Source organism: Schistocerca piceifrons, chromosome 4, assembly GCF_021461385.2.
Source record: "Schistocerca piceifrons isolate TAMUIC-IGC-003096 chromosome 4, iqSchPice1.1, whole genome shotgun sequence".
Lineage (NCBI taxonomy): Eukaryota > Metazoa > Arthropoda > Insecta > Orthoptera > Acrididae > Schistocerca > Schistocerca piceifrons.
In genome coordinates this window covers 386415611-386432055 of record NC_060141.1, presented here as the reverse complement: position 1 = coordinate 386432055, position 16445 = coordinate 386415611, and the positions used below count along the sequence as shown (strand labels likewise).

General features: G+C 40.2%; 1 protein-coding gene across 2 annotated transcripts in view; it reads left to right on the top strand.

Moving 5' to 3' along the window:
• The first annotated feature begins 1936 nt into the window (after positions 1-1936).
• LOC124795824 (acetyl-coenzyme A synthetase) overlaps positions 1937-16445 on the top strand; it is a 54072-nt gene continuing 39563 nt past the window's right edge. For both annotated transcript variants that reach the window (XM_047259907.1, XM_047259906.1), the window contains exon 1: positions 1937-2296. In XM_047259907.1, coding sequence (XP_047115863.1) covers positions 1989-2296 — 308 coding nt within the window. In that variant the 5' untranslated portion in view covers positions 1937-1988. The remainder of the gene's footprint in view (positions 2297-16445) is intronic.

Sequence of the window (16445 nt, the reverse complement as noted above, 5' to 3'; positions counted from 1 at the left end):
GGAGTTTTATTAGAACCAAAAAAAAAAAAAGATACAAAAGTTCAAAAAATGTCCGACAGATGGCGCTTCATCTGATCAGAATAGCAATAATTAGCATAACAAAGTAAGACAAAGCAAAGATGATGTTCTTTACAGGAAATGCTCAATATGTCCACCATCATTCCTCAACAATAGCTGTAGTCGAGGAATAATGTGAACAGTATTGTAAAGCATGTCCGGAGTCATGGTGAGGCATTGGCGTCGGATGTTGACTTTTAGCATCCCTAGAGATGTCGGTCAATCATGATACACTTGCGACTTAGGTAACCCCAAAGCCAATAATCGCACGGACTGAGGTCTGGGGACTTTGGGAGGCCAAGCATGACGAAACTAGCGGCTGAGCACTCGATCATCACCGAACGACGCGTGCAAGAGATCTTTCACGCGTCTAGCAATACTTTGTTTTTTTTTTTTTTTTTTGTTCTAATAACATCCCATGTCATTCCAAGCCGTTGTGTCAGTTTTTACCTCTCCATCTACATTATTCCGTGGTTTATTAAGTTTTCAAATTTATACTGACTTTTTGATCATCCGGTATATTTTGGAATCCAACATTTTCATTTTGTTTTCCTTATTATTTAATTTCTGTCACAGCTCTAATGCCATAACGTGCACTATGACATTAATATTCGCCCACGATTTCCGTTGACGCCATATTGAAAACGGTGCAAGTAGCGGTACGTCGGATTTGTTGCGTCCCGTGTGAACGGTAGCTCATAGTGCCACTATAGAAAACATGATTTTTGGCGACACTTTAGTTGCATGTGTGAATCTGGCGTAAGGGTCTAGGGCAGATTTACCTTCTAACTCCGTATTCCGGTCCAAAGGCGATGCTTTCATGAGGTTGGTTATTTGTTGCTCGCATTCGGCTTTCCCTGACCGATTTCGCCTGATCCTTGAAGGCCTGAGAGCAGTTTTTGCAAGTACTACATTCATCTCCCATGGAGCTCATAAAGTTCACCTCCACCCCTCAAAATTATCAGCATAAACCGTCGCTCTACTCCTATTCGGGATAGCCAGATACCGCTCTGGCGTTACTTATGTTACGCTGTGGTGGACTTCCTCATTTAATTTGTACTTTTCAAATAGTTTCTAACTTGGAACCTCACTTTTTCTGCCTATAATTATATTTGTAACTTGTTTTGAGGCCGTGAGGTGTGGTCTTCAATTTAAGAAGCACCATGACGTGTGACACATTAATATTTCAAATTTCCGGTTCAAATGGCTCTGAGCACTATGGGACTTAACTGCTAAGGTCATCAATCCCCTAGAACTTAGAACTACTTAAACCTAACTAACCTAAGGACATCACACACATCCATTCCCGAGGCAGGATTCGAACCTGCGACCGTAGCGGTCGCGCGGTTCCGGACTGTAGCGCCTAGAACCGCTCGACCACTCCGGCCGGCTCAAATTTCCGGTTTTTTTTTCACTGATTACGTGTGAAAAGGAGTTAACACATCGTTTTTTCGCCCGAAAGTATATCCAGGCATTTAATTGTCATTATGGTTGCTAGAACTGAAATATTTAATGCTCTTCTTTCTAAAAAAATTAACACAATTATAGTAAATACTTGTTCTTTACAGAAACTGGAATATCATTGTAATGTATATCACATTTCAATTGCTCACGTTCGTTACTGCTATGCATTTGTCTGACGTCTGTTTTTTTTTTCTAGGTAGGAGAGAACACGCACACAGTTTTGTAGAGGAAACAAGCGCCTGGACCACGATTTGCTGCAGCACAATAGGGAAAGTAAGGAAACAAAGTGGAAGGGGAACCCGCGCGGCAGGCAGCTCGCTATGTGAAACGCAGGCGGTACCTAGCGGCGACCGCGACAACCACGCGTAGGAGCGCTCGTGCTGCGATATAAGGCAGGTCAGCGCGCAGCATTCGTTCACAGTGGCCGTTGCAGTGTGGTGTGAGCGAGGTCTGGCTAAGTTACCGAAATGAGTGATAGCGAGGCCGTGTACCATCCGGACCCCGCTCTGTCGCGGCGGTCCTACATAGGATCCATGAAGCAATATCAGGACATGTACAGACGTTCTATTGACGAACCTGAGGAGTTTTGGGGTGATATGGCTAAACAATTCCATTGGGAAACTCCTGTGACTTCAAAGTTTCACTCATACAATTTTGACATCACCAAAGGACCAATTTCTATAAAATGGATGGAAGGTGCAACGACAAACATAAGCTACAATTTGCTCGATCGAAATGTACGGAATGGACTTGGCGACAAAATAGCGTTTTACTGGTAAGTCAAGAAGCCTACTTTTCTTTGCTTTCCTTTCTAAGCTTTTGCGCTTTACACTCGTAGTAAATAAAGTGTTAGGATTTGTTTTCTAAACAGAACACAGAATATATTAAATAATGCTCATTCAATGAGAAATTGAAGTATTTGAATTAAAAACATCGTCGATAATTTTGCTACCGCGAAAGTGATATTTGAATAGCGCGGTGCCTTGTTATTGGTTGTTGCTTTAATTTCTTTTACCTGCAACAGAGCACCAAGTGATTGCAAATCAAGTTACGGCTGTTTTTATGTACTGTGAAACATACACGTATTTCCTGTGGTTTCTTTAGGTTGTATTTATTGATCGTAATTACAGTTCCTGTGTATTGTGTTAGTAGAACGGAGCTCCCATCTCACATCAGGACGCATCAGTGCTACCACAACACCAAATCTGAACCAATAGCAACTAAAAGGAGTACGCTACGATTGGCGTTGAGCTAAAATCGACCAATTAAATATGGCGTAATCATAAACATTAGGCTACGCTACAGGTCAATCTGATACCACATTCTTTAATTGGCGTCAACATTCGTTTCAGCACCTAACATAGACCTCGGACTAAGATACAGATCAGTCCGTTGCTACAACCAAATCGACAGATCTCAGTCGAACGCCAGTTGTATCGTATTCATTTTAGCGACTAATTAACACGTAGAGCAGATCATTTTCGAAGAATCGTGGTCCTCTTTTCTACGCCTTGGATAATGTTTCCACGGAATTTAAGTTGGTTCTATTTTCCATAGATATTTATAAGAACTGATACGAGCTTATGACGTATAGTATATACACCTGCCATTTAATTAAAATTTTGATATCGATCTGCTTAAAGAATGTATTTTTTTTAGACGAGGATTTTTTAGCACTATTAACTACCTACTTGCATTTCTGTACCAATAGATAAAGCGTATTGTTAGTCTATCGTTTTCTAACCTTTCTCTGTTGATATCGGCTAAATCCAAGTGTTCTAACATTTAAAGTATCTTAACGTGAAGTCCTCAGATGAAAGGAAATGTATACTATGAAGGCCAGCCGAAAACCTACCCTGGAGAACTGGCCTTGTCAGTACAAGGAAAGTGGCGCTAGGAAAAGTGTTTCCTTTCACTCTCATTCCAGTTTTGTAATTTGTCAACTTCGAGTAGCGTGCCTGAAACTATTGTACTGGCGCTTCGTAGTAATTTAGTTCTTAAATTTTAATCTTTGAAATATTTTTTTCATTAATACGTTTTAAGGAGTCTCGCCAACTCCTGTGTAGAAGACTTTTACAATGATTAGAGCCTATGAAGAGTGTACAGGAAGTGCCCATTAGGTCTTAATGTAGCGGATGGATTTATGAAAATAATTTCGAAATATGGAACCTGCTACTACTAGCTACAGACCGCACTGCCGCATACATTTTTCTTTACGATACTTGTTTTTCTATTTAGAGAGTTGTTATTAAGTTACTTTGACGGAAAAGTTAGCGGCAGCATTGTCTTTTGAGCCAAAACAGGAATAATATAGATTCGAAAAATCTTAGTCGACAACTCACCGAGGAAAAACTTCGTGTAGACTTGCAAAAAGTCATTCACTGCTTGCTAGTCGAACTGAATTTTATTAAAAGCCCCATGTGATCTTCAAAAATAGTATTTTTTCCTGTATTTGAAATGCAACGTGGTTATTTTCACATGATACACGACCAATAAGACGGTAGAAAATTTTTACTACAGCCATAAGCGTGGTAGTCATAAATTGGCTCGGTAATTGAAGTGTTTTCGTTGTGTTCAGCTGTAAGCGGTCTTCTTGCCTGCTGCAGAGTCGTAAGTTTTGAACCATGGGTAAAATTCTATACTGCCTTTTTAGAGCTCCAATGAAAGGACAGATTGCATTGGCAGGGAGTTGGGAAAGAGAAGAGACCGGCGGTGTTAACGTGTAACCAGCCACTCTTGTGCATGTACCTATATAACAGACACCACAGTAAGCTCTGGTCCATACCACACGACTCGTGAAACGTCAGTCGCCAAGTTATTTTGATCTAAGTATAATAAACAAACTGGTTTTAAAAGTGATCCCTGGCTCTGTTTCGTCCCATTAAATATTAAAATTAATATTTAATATCGTAATATTTAGACTACATATTGCGGTCAAAACAAAAATTGGCAAATACTGTGAGCATATTATATACATTTGAGTAGTTTGATATGTCTTAACAGTACGTGTTTTGACACAAGCTGCAATACACATAAGACAATAAAACCTATCATTACATATATGCTATTACCCTAGTCATCAAAAATCTTGCGTCTTCAGACTGTACTGTCCCATACTTTCAGTAGACATCACACTAAATCCAGAGATTCTGAATTTGTTTGTTCTAGTACGAAAATGTTAGAGACACATCTGGAATAGGAAAAACCTAATAACGTGGCTTGTAACGCTGAAGTGGCGGTCTGAATAAGGTGATTCGCCATGATGTAACAGATCTTGTTTGGCACTATAAACTAAAAACTGCCAGTAAAATATTACGCACACCCACACAATGTATTAGTACGCCGAGAAAGTATATGCAAACGAATAAATGTTTGGACGCGAAATGTGAAGCCTGATTAAAACCGTATATTTAGAACGTGGTCGTGTTCTTATTAACCAAATTAGTAGTTTTCGTAGATAGTTTTTGATATGTTATTTGAAGGCAGTTGTAGAGACTGATCCTCATGATGTTCCAGGATGAAAGTTAAGCAGCAGTTCGTCAGTTTCAATAAATATAAAGAAAGCATTTTCATATAAACAAAATGCCTTGAGATTTGTCCCAAAAGTTACTGAATGAAAGATCTTGGCAGCCCGAGTGTCCACAGCAAGGTAAACAGACCTCGTGTTCTTGTAAGGTAGCTTTGTCTGCTCGCCCAAGCATTCGGCGTAAAGTTTACAAAGTGCGCTATCTCGCATTTGAGGGAAGAGACTGGCGCCAAGGTTCCTTCACTATGACCCAGATTTAGTCCTTCCGATCTTTCCAGCCCGAATACTGTATCTTGTGATGCATCATGTAGCACTAAAACACGCGCGCGCCCACGTGTAGTCTTCCATTTGACGAACTATACTCGTGGTGAAAAGCAGTAGGCAGCCTAAGAGTACGGTATATAAAGATGCAACTGAGCTTTTACAATAGGCACGGGCGTCCGCGGAAATTTATCAGAAGAGACAAATTTCTGAAATTGCTGTTTATGTAACTTGAATTTGAGGATATGTCGACATCTAAAATCGAAATTTGACAGTGTCGAGACAGTTTATTGTATCTTAAAGCTGTTAAATAGCAACTCAGTATTGTAGGTAGGTTACTTTGATACCGAAATTTTTCATTAACATATGCTAAGTACGTATTTGAAGGCCAATATTTTGATTAAACGATCTGTAATTACGCCCTTCTTAAGATACTGAAAAGTCAGGGCTGGGAAAATTCTGCTGAATACCAACGAAAAAGCGTTACTCCACATCGCTCTCGCCTATACTATAGGCCACTGCATACGAACCGATTTATCGTCCGACTGACGGACCATCCAATTTCGTGGCAACCTACTCACGCCCCAACCGACTACTCGGCGATTGCAGCGCTGCCCTGTTATGTCTTGACGTCATTGAGACTGTATTACGAGATCCTCTTTCAATTTACACAGAAGGAAAATTGAGGTTTCCTTTGGCCTTTTTAGAGGTAACAAGGCTAAAAAAGCAGAGGAAGCTGTTGGAAAAGAAGCGGTTAACGCAAAGAAGGAAAATTACCCACGCTCTGTTACTTAATGAGCTGGGCGCTCTTCGCACTTATCTAAGAATGGATGAAATGTGAGTTTAAGAGCTGATCATCAAGCCGTTCTTGAAGAAAATTCATGAGGCTGTAAGCTGCGAGGACAGGCTGTTAGCTGCATGACGATCTCTTAGCCACCGGCAGAAGTACAGCGACTCTGATTCAGTGCTGTTTTATCCCCACAGTTACTAAAATGGTGGCTGCATGAGACAAATCACGGTGAAGCAAAATAAAACAATGTTCATGTAACCGTTATTAATTTGTTTGTTGCATAAGATACTCCTGTAAGTTTAAGAAACTCGTGTCAAATGAGAATACTGACTGCAAATGGTAGTGGCGCACACAATCTAATAAAGACGATATATATATATATATATATATATATATATATATATATATATATATATATATATATATATATATATATAAATGAAGCGTATAGCAACTGTTTGAATTGTAAAAAATTCTGCACTTTGCTCTTCAGAGGAGAAGTATCGGATACAGGCTGGATCCTAACACAACAATGAAGCAAGTATTACTTATGAATTAGCGTCCACTAGCTGTATTTCGGTCTTCAGATTTCCGATGTATCGGAAATAAAAGCTAAGAACCAGTATTAAACCCAGTTCATGCCTTTAACATTGCTATGCTAAGAGAGCTTCAATGTCTTTAACGTTTAGAGTTACATTAAAAAACTCCCATCGTACTTCTCACAGAGAGACAGCTTTTGTTGGCACATTGGATAGACTTGATAGTATGTGGGGTTCGGAAACACAGTCGGGCGTTGTCTCAACTGTTTGATAGTAAGTCGTCATTAATAAATGCAGATTTCGATGAATGTGTGCGGGGAAAAAAGAACGGTGGTAAGCGTCCGGGCGAACTCGAATTTTGCCTTGACCATATTTTACGTAGGAGGAAGTAACATTTTGGGTAACTAGCCTAAGAGTTTTAAGAGTAAAACCACACCGTGAGGTACAGCGCCTCTTCTAACGTCTGAAAATGGATTTGGACCATTATCTTCCTGACGCCCTCGCGCTTCTTACGTGGACCTGTAAAGAAACGCGTTGCTCTTCTTTGGTCCTCTTTCTTTGGGTGCTCAGTAGATAGATCCTACCTGCATATTTACTTATTTATTATGTTTAAAATCTGCACAAGGCACCATCCACAATTACGTGAATGTATTATCCCTATTGAAATAGTTTGTATTGTCCAATGTGCAGTTATATACTTAGACTTCAGTAAAATATTGGTAGATGCGATAAATTAAGTTACAGTCCTAGGTAACCGCGGGCATGGTTGGAGGGCGGGGGTTAGGCGGCGGCAAGAGGGACACCTGCTCCCTCCTGGAATTTGAGTACAAGATTAATATTAGTGAAAGAGTTCTCGCTGTCTAGCAATGACTGTCAGCGACTCTACTCAAATGCACATTTAACATTGCCGACCATGACGTGAAATACAGGGTGATTCAAAAAGAATACCACAACTTTAGGAATTTAAAACTCTGCAACGACAAAAGGCAGAGCTAAGCAATATCTGTCGGCGAATTAAGGGAGCTATAAAGTTTCATTTAGTTGTACATTTGTTCGCTTGCGGCGCTGTTGACTAGGCGTCAGCGTCAGTTGATGCTAAGATGGCGACCGCTCAACGGAAAGCTTTTTGTGTTACTGAGTACGGCAGAAGTGAATCGACGACAGTTGTTCAGCGTGCATTTCGAACGAAGTATGGTGTTAAACCTCCTGATAGGTGGTGTATTAAACGTTGGTATAAACAGTTTACAGAGAATGGGTGTTTGTGCAAAGGGAAAAGTTCTGGACGGCCGAGAACGAGTGATGAAAATGTAGCACGCATCCAGCAAGCATTTGTTCGCAGCCCAGGAAAATCGACTCGCAGAGCTAGCAGAGAGCTGCAAATTCCACAATCAACTGTATGGAGAGTCCTACGAAAAAGGTTAGTTATGAAACCTTATCGTCTGAAATTGGTTCAAGCACTGTCTGCAGCTGATAAGATTAAAGGAATCGATTTCTGTGATTTTATCCTTGCTCAAATGGAAACAGATGAATCTTTCGTTTCAGAGATTGTGTTTAGTGATGAAGCAACTTTCCACACTAACGGGAAAGTCAACCGTCACAATGTCTGTACATGGTGCACTGAGAATCCGCGGGAAACAACTCAGTATGAACGTGACTCGCCTAAGGTGAACGTTTTCTGTGCCATTTCAGCCAACAAAGTTTTTGTTCCCTTTTTCTTCGAAGGTGCTACTGTAACTGGACTACAGTATCTGGAGATGTTAGAGAATTGGCTGTTCCCTCAGCTCGAACAAGAAGCACAACAATTCATATTTCAGCAGGATGGAGCGCCACCACATTGGCACTTATCTGTCCGTAACTACTTGAACGTCAACTACCCGAGGCGACGGATCGGCCGCCAGGCAGCCCGTGACAGAGCACTTCATCACTGGCCTCCAAGAAGCCCTGATCTTACCCCCTGCGATTTTTTCTTATAGGGGTATGTTAAGGATATGGTGTTTCGGCCACCTCTCCCAGCCACCATTGATGATTTGAAACGAGAAATAACAGCAGCTATCCAAACTGTTACGCCTGATATGCTACAGAGAGTGTGGAACGAGTTGGAGTATCGGGTTGATATTGCTCGTGTGTCTGGAGGAGGCCATATTGAACATCTCTGAACTTGTTTTTGAGTGAAAAAAAAACCTTTTTGAATACTCTTTGTAATGATGTATAACAGGAGGTTATATTATGTTTCTTTCATTAAATACACATTTTTAAAGTTGTGGTATTCTTTTTGAATCACCCTGTACTGTGACTTCAGCGGTCACTGTAAATTTCTTAACACCCTGATGCACGGATCCCCATCACAACATACACGTGGCAGCAGTCTACTACATGCCTGTCATTAGTCCGCAATTCTTTTCAGAAAAAAACAGAAGGCATGAAAATAATGCAATAAATAGTGTCATTAAATGAAATAAGATGGCTAAATATTTTTTCCCAATTCTCTAGTTCGAGGACCAACTTTTGTTAACCAACAGCATTTTCTCAGTCGTTCAGAGATGTTTCTCTACTTAGGATTTTTAACGTTTGGTTTCAAACTGCTGTTATGAGAATGTGAAATTTTTTTATGAATATTTGCTAGGTTTGTTTGATAACTCTTTGTATATCGCAGGTAACTTCAGACAATTCAATAAAAATGTGACTTCCATAATCATATTAATAATATAAAAGATGTGCTTCATATTTACTGTTGAGTACAGCAACTGTTTAAACAAAGTAATTTTAAAAATATTAAATGAGGGTAACTTGTTTGAGACACAATACCGTGTACTTGAAAGTTCTTGGAGCACAACTTGATTCCAAATTCACCGAATAAGTTAAAATGTGGAAAAAAAAATCATAATGTTAGAATTTTACCCTTCTTGGCAAAATTTCTGCGGGCGCCTAGGGTTGTACTAGGCGCAATTGTTACACACATACACGCAATAGCTGTCTGATTAAACCTGTTACCGCACCCGCAATTCTTTCAAGAATCATATTTATAACAAAAACAGTTTCAAGAAAAGCCAGTTTTTCGCGCATCTCAGTATTCATGACGTCATCTCCTGGATTGTCATACAATGGTACAATTTTGCAGGTACATTCAGTTGTATGAGTAGACACTGTTTGCAAATATGTTGCGAATAGTAGTAAAGAAGCAATAACTTAAAACGACATGCCTGATGCTTAATTTCTGTACTGCCCGACTAGCGAAAATGTAATAAGCGATGAACTGTTCCTTTCATTATTTTGTGTGGGGTGTCAGCGAGACAAAGTTTCGAATAAGTTTGAAATTGTCAAGCTTATTGGAAGTTGCTAAATGCTCTCTAAAATACTTAATGAAAGTAATCTGGATAATTTGTGTCTGTGAGTTGCAGTGCCTCAAGGCACATACTGTAAAGTTTCAAACTTAAATGGTCTTGTGTTCAATCTATAACGAAAGACTGATAGCTGTAATGACTAGATTACAACACTTCAAATTTTTAAATTCGGTCAGTAATTGTATGAAATAATGAAAACAATTTTTTTGTTGCCCTGAAAGCCATTAGATAGGCAACCTAAAAATTGGACCAGGTAGTGGTTATCTCACTTACGTCATTAAATAAAAATTCATAAACAGTACAGAAAGTTATCTTTCAGACAATTCTATAGATTTTTGAATTTATTACCTTTAAACCGCCTCATTTCATTGAGCAATTTTACAGCTTTTTCTGCGTGCAGATAGTCCAGTGAATAGTCCCTGCTCCTAGTTTTGTAAAACTGAATATTCGGTCTAGTGACGTGTATTGCTCATCCGATCTTGGTGTGCATATGCGGTGTTAAATATTGTAGAGACATGGAACTAAAGATGGCGATTATCTTTGAAATAACCGGTTTTCATATATATACCGGGTTTTTCATCTCCAGTTTAGCCTGACTGCTAAAACATCTCAAAACAAACGGTTTCTGAAGTAAGCCTTACGGTATTTTATTTGATATTATTTCCAGAAATAAAGTAATACGTCGAAGATTGACTAATTTTGACTCTACCAGCTTTTTGCATAATATGTTTAAAGATACGTACAAACATGTTTGATGCGTTGTTATTAAAATAGCACTGATCCCGTTTTCTGTAAAATGTCAAAATTTCAGAACATCGGGAATTTTACGAATCAACATTAAAGGCGCTTGAAGTTTTATGGGAAAAAATACTGGTAACACTGTTGATACGGGAAACTGATTTTTTTTACCCTGTTATTGATAAAAATGTTAAAGAGCAAATAAATGCCGAAAAATACTGGTTATTCAGCATTAAGATGTCGATATCGGCTTCAAAGTCTTTATTGTCCCCATCCTCACTGGGACAGTCGTTTTGTTTTCAGTGAAGTGTATTTACCAAAGAGCATATGTGCGTCGAATAGCTTTCTTTCTATCAAAGGAAAGTTCTCCCGGCTCCAACATTTACCCATCATTCTACCATAATTCACCTGCGTGTGGAAAGACCAGATGAGGTGGTTGAATAAAGTAGCAGCGTCACCATCAGAATTAATTTACTGGCAATAAAGGTTGGAGGGTTGGCGACATACTGTGTTCATGTCCCACGGTCATAGATCGCTCCCGATACTGCCCTGTAGGCAGCAGTCTGACATCGCTGCAGGTGTTCAGAGGCACAGACAACGTCGTCAGAGGTCGCCAAAGAAGCTGGTGTAGGCATGCGTATTCAAATACAGAGATATGTAGACTGGCAGAATACGGCGCTGCGGTCGGCAGCGCCTATATAAGACAAGTGTCCGGAGTAGTTGTTAGATCTGTTACTGCTGCTACAATCGCAGGTTATCAATGTGGTGTTACAGACGGCGCACGAGCAATGAGACACAGCATCTCCGAGGTAGCGATGAAGTGGGGATTTTACCGTAAGACCATTTCACGAGTGTACTGTGAATATCAGGGGTTCGATAAAACATCAAATCTCTGACATCGCTGCGGCTGGAAAAAGATCCTGCAAAAAGGGGACCAATGACGACTGAATAGAATCGTTAGACAGAAGTGCAGCCCTTCAGCAAATTGCTGCAGATTTAAGAGCTGAGCCATCAAGTCAGCGTGCGAACCATTCGACGGAACATCATCGATATGGGCTTGCGGAGCCCTTGATGACTGCACAGCACAAAGCTTTACGCCTCGCCTGGGCCCGTCAACACCGACATTGGACTGTTGACTGGAAACATGTTGCCTGGTCGGACGAGTTTCGTTTCAAACTGTATCGAGCGGATGGACGTGTATGGGTATAAAGACAACCTCATGAATCAATGGACCTTGCATGTCAGTAGGGGACTGTTAAAGCTGGTGGAAGCTCTGTAATGGCGTGGGAGGTATGCAGTCGGAGTGATATGGGACCCTTGATATGACGGGTGACATGTACGTAAGCATCCTGTCTTATCACCTACATCCATTCATGTCTATTGTGCATTCCAACGGATATTTGCCAATTCCAGCAGGGCAATGCGACACTCCACACGTCCAGAATTGCTACAGAGTGGCTCCAGGAGCACTATTCTGAGTTTAAATACCTCCGCTGAGTGTATCTTGGATGCCTTGCAACGTGCTGTTAAAGAGATCGTCACCCCCTCGTTCTCTTGCGAATTTATGGTCAGCCTTGCAGGATTCATGGTGTGTCTTTCCTCGAGCACTACTTCACATTAATAGTCTATGATGTCATGTTGTGGCACTTGTGCGTGTTCGCAGGTGCAGTTCACGATACTAGGCAGGTGTACCAATTTCTTTAGCTCTTCAGTGTGTTATGTGAATGAAGTAGGTTAGATTGTAACTTCCAAGGGTGGGATAGATAAAACATTGTTCAGAGAGATATACCATGATACCACTGTGCTTAGAGAAAAGTGCTGCAATGCGGCATTTGCTATTAGAAAGATACCAAATCCATATAAATGAGCTATCTGTCTCGAAAAGAACGTGGCGAGTACTGTACCTGTACTCACTGGAATTACCAGATAAGTTTAACGATTATATGAGATACAGGGAAGAACGCCATGCCACAAAAGCTGAAAACGCTTTAGTTCTGTGACGCCATTTCCTTTTTCCAACCACCCATTAGAAGGGGCCGCCACCTTTGAAGTTAACATGCCATATTTGATGTTTTTCATATATTTTATACGCGTATATTGCGAAAATATTTAGTTTCAGTGGTATACCACATTGAGGATCTCTCCAAAGCATGTTGTAATTATTTTTTGAGGTTATAATTTATACCTAAAATTTCCGATAAATATTTTGCCTCCTTGCAGTTTCCAATACATCTGAGATTTCAGTCCATAGATTTCGAACTGCAGCCCTGTTGTGCTATATTCATCCTCAGGATGCCGCAAAACTCCTTTGACTAAACGTATCAGTTAATCATGGCCTTCGTTTCATGTCGTATCGGTCGATATGTGGCCCAATTTAAGCTGAATTCAGGTGAAGTTTTCTAGGCAGCCCAACTGTTCGCGATGATTTTTTTTTCTAGAGGGCGTACTGCATGCATCGTAAATGAACTTGAATGTCATCATAACAACAGCGGTTGCGTCACGGTTGGGCTAACAAGGCGTCGAATGCCGGTAGTCGACGCGTTGCTCGGTCATCTGGGAACCTCCTCCCGGCGGGTGGAAGCTAATTTGACGCCGCCGCAAACAAGCAGACAATGGCTACTGCCGCTGAACCCTCTACGTAGACTCCCACGCTACAGCGGCTTTGACGCAATCGAGGCGACCGCTGTAAATGTACCGACGTTCCTTCCGTCATTTCAGTTGGCGCGCTTTTAAAAGTGGCGTAGACTTGACTACATTGGCAGGCAAACTACTGAGTGGGTTCTGTCTTAACTTTCCTCTTCCAGTGCTAACTGCTGTGGAGATATTGTCAAGTATAGCATCCCTTTCGCCTGAGGCTAACATTGTCAGCTAGTTCATGTTGCTTCGTAAATTATGACCTTCTGAGGACAAACTTCCACACTTTGCCTGCTCCCTTTTAATATGGCCATTGGAATTCTATTATGGTGAAAGTCCAGTGGCGCAAAAGCTTTAAAGGTCAGAGAATGGCAGTTTGATGTATGGTGGTGACTTGCACCACAAGAACCTTAAACACATTTGTTTGAGGAACTTTACATTACGCCAATACCTAGTTTAAAGTTGTTCGGTCACTAGTAAATACAAAACACGTTAAACTAAGAGTGTATGAATAATTTAAAAATCAAAAATATAGAACACTATACCATTAAGAGCTTACAGTATGATGACCTACTTCTGTGGTGATAAGCTATTTAAAATAGTACCGTGTGGTTATAGTTACTCACAGACATCCAGTGTGGGTTATAATTATCGTATAGCAGCGAAACTTGGTAGATATGATAATGCGTTGATTCAGAACAGATTCAGACTGAAAAAATGTTTGCCTGCCGCAGTGGCCAAGCGGTTCTAGGCGCTACAGTCTGGAACCGTGCGACCGCTACGGTCGCAGGCTCGAATCCTGCCTCGGGCATGAATGTGTGTGATGTCCTTAGGTTAACTAGGTTTAAGTAGTTCTAAGTTCTAGGGGACTGATGACCTCCGAAGTTAAGTCCCATAGTGCTCAGATCCATTTGAACCATTTTTGATACCCGTCGTACAGCAGTGAGCATGTGCGATCGTGCATACATATCATAAACTAGGTGAATTTTTAACTTTTTTACAAAAGCTACCGTCTTTTGAGCTTAGAGGCCATCCTGCATCACAACAGTGAATGTAAACACAAGAAAATGTATTCCAAGCCTTGAGGAGACATGCTTCCAGTTGAATTTCCCAACGGATGATAAAATTGTAGACCAATATTTTCTATCACAAAATCAGGAAAATCTGTTTAGAGTTACACCTCGGCAAGGAGTTTCTTGAAACACTTCAGTTTCAGACTGTAGAGCACATGGTAAAATCGTTGGGTGTAAACAATAACTCTGTAGAAACGTTTTTAAAAACCTAAAGTTAGCTGTAAAATTATCAATTACTGTACCAGAAAGTGTGAAGAGTCTAAGAATGTAGCGACTGGATAGCCTAGTAATTGTCACATCTGGTGACAGCTACTGCGCTTTAAACTAGATTAAGGAAACGAAAGAAACTTGTGCCTTGATCGTGCTGGTGATCATATGCCGAAGGATACCTGTGATCCACCCTCTGATCTGGTTCTGTGACAAGTAGTGGGTATCATTTCTTTATATTATTTCTCTCATGCTTATCATTCGCAATTAAGACGAAAAGGTTTCCATAGAGTATCACTAGTGTTGCATTAAGAGTAAATATCTCACCTCAGGTCCGTGTCAGCAGGCAGAAGGTGTGAAATTCGTAAATTCAAGATCAGTATACAGAAACAGTCTGTATAATGTTCTAATGCCCTGCCAGCCTGGTTCTGGTCGGTATGTGTCGAAAAAAATATCTATTTCGTGCCGTTGCCATTTCTCGGTTTTCTGGCCGCAAGAAACAAAGCAAAACGTCTCATTTTCCTAAATTCTACCTATTACTTTTAAACGGATTTTCAAACTAACATATACAGCGTGTGTAGTACAGTGCGCCTTCGAATAAAAAGTCTAGTTTATCCATAATTATGAATTATATTTAATGAACCCGCCTCCACAGACGAGAACGCGCAAAAAGTGGAAACAGCCATGTGACGCTATTGTCACTAGTGGCAATATCCACTACCCATGTCAATTTCGAAGACAGATCCCGAGAAAATGCCTAAAACTGAATAAAATTATTTGGAACGGGTATATTATATTAAGCTTATAGTAAATATTACTTGTGGTAGTTGCCATCAGTGGTTTCGTGTAAACATGTTCTTAATAAGGATTTTTTGCATTGTTACTCGGCTACAATCTGTGCCGTCAGTGTCGGGTCGACGCGACTACAATCAAACCCAGTCGTCAATCCAAGCCAGTCGTCAAATGTTTTAATACACTCACTTCAGCTAAAATTAAAACCCAAAGAAACATTTCTGCAGATGCAGTGTGATTCAGATTACAGCCACTGACAAAAATGCGTGCAGTAAACAATTAGAAGGGATTCATATTTTTTAATCAGGCTTTTCCGTATATCATGTGAAGTCTGCGACGCATCCATATTTAAATGGATAGCAGCTGTTTCCTCAACGATCCTTGCTAAAACGAAACTAATTTTTAGATTGATCCTGTAATGGCTGGAATTTAAGATAGTCCGTTGTCACACAAACCAACACTAAAGTGCGCGGCATTGACGTCACAAAACAGTCAGCCAATAAACAGAGAACGACGTTGCCAGAGCTCGACTGCAGCGGAGAGCACAGACTAGTGTCTTCAGTTTCAGAAACGTTCAGTCATAAATAAAGTAATTGAACAAAAGCAATGTGTTGATAGCAGACTTCCTTTTATAGAAAGTTTGGAAAAAGCATTCTTTATACCAATTGCTTCATATTCTATTAATTAATTAAACCAAACAAGCAATAAGCCTAATTCAGGCGATAGCAAGGAAAGGTGTTTGTATCATTCTCACTAACCGCTTTTTCGCAATAAAGAACAGCGTTAATTGTTTATTTCCTATTGTACTTTGACGAAACGTGAGTAATTCATAGTCATACCAACAGTGTTTGTCGGTATTTTGCGTGATATGTTACAGTGAACGACGAGCTCCGTTAGTGTAGTGGTTTTAAGTGTATAGCTGCCAAGCGAAAAGTTCTGAGTTCAAACCTTGTTCGGTGCTTAATATTTTCTTTATTTAAAAACAATATCAAAGTGTCTTACCAATTTTATTGGTTTGAATGT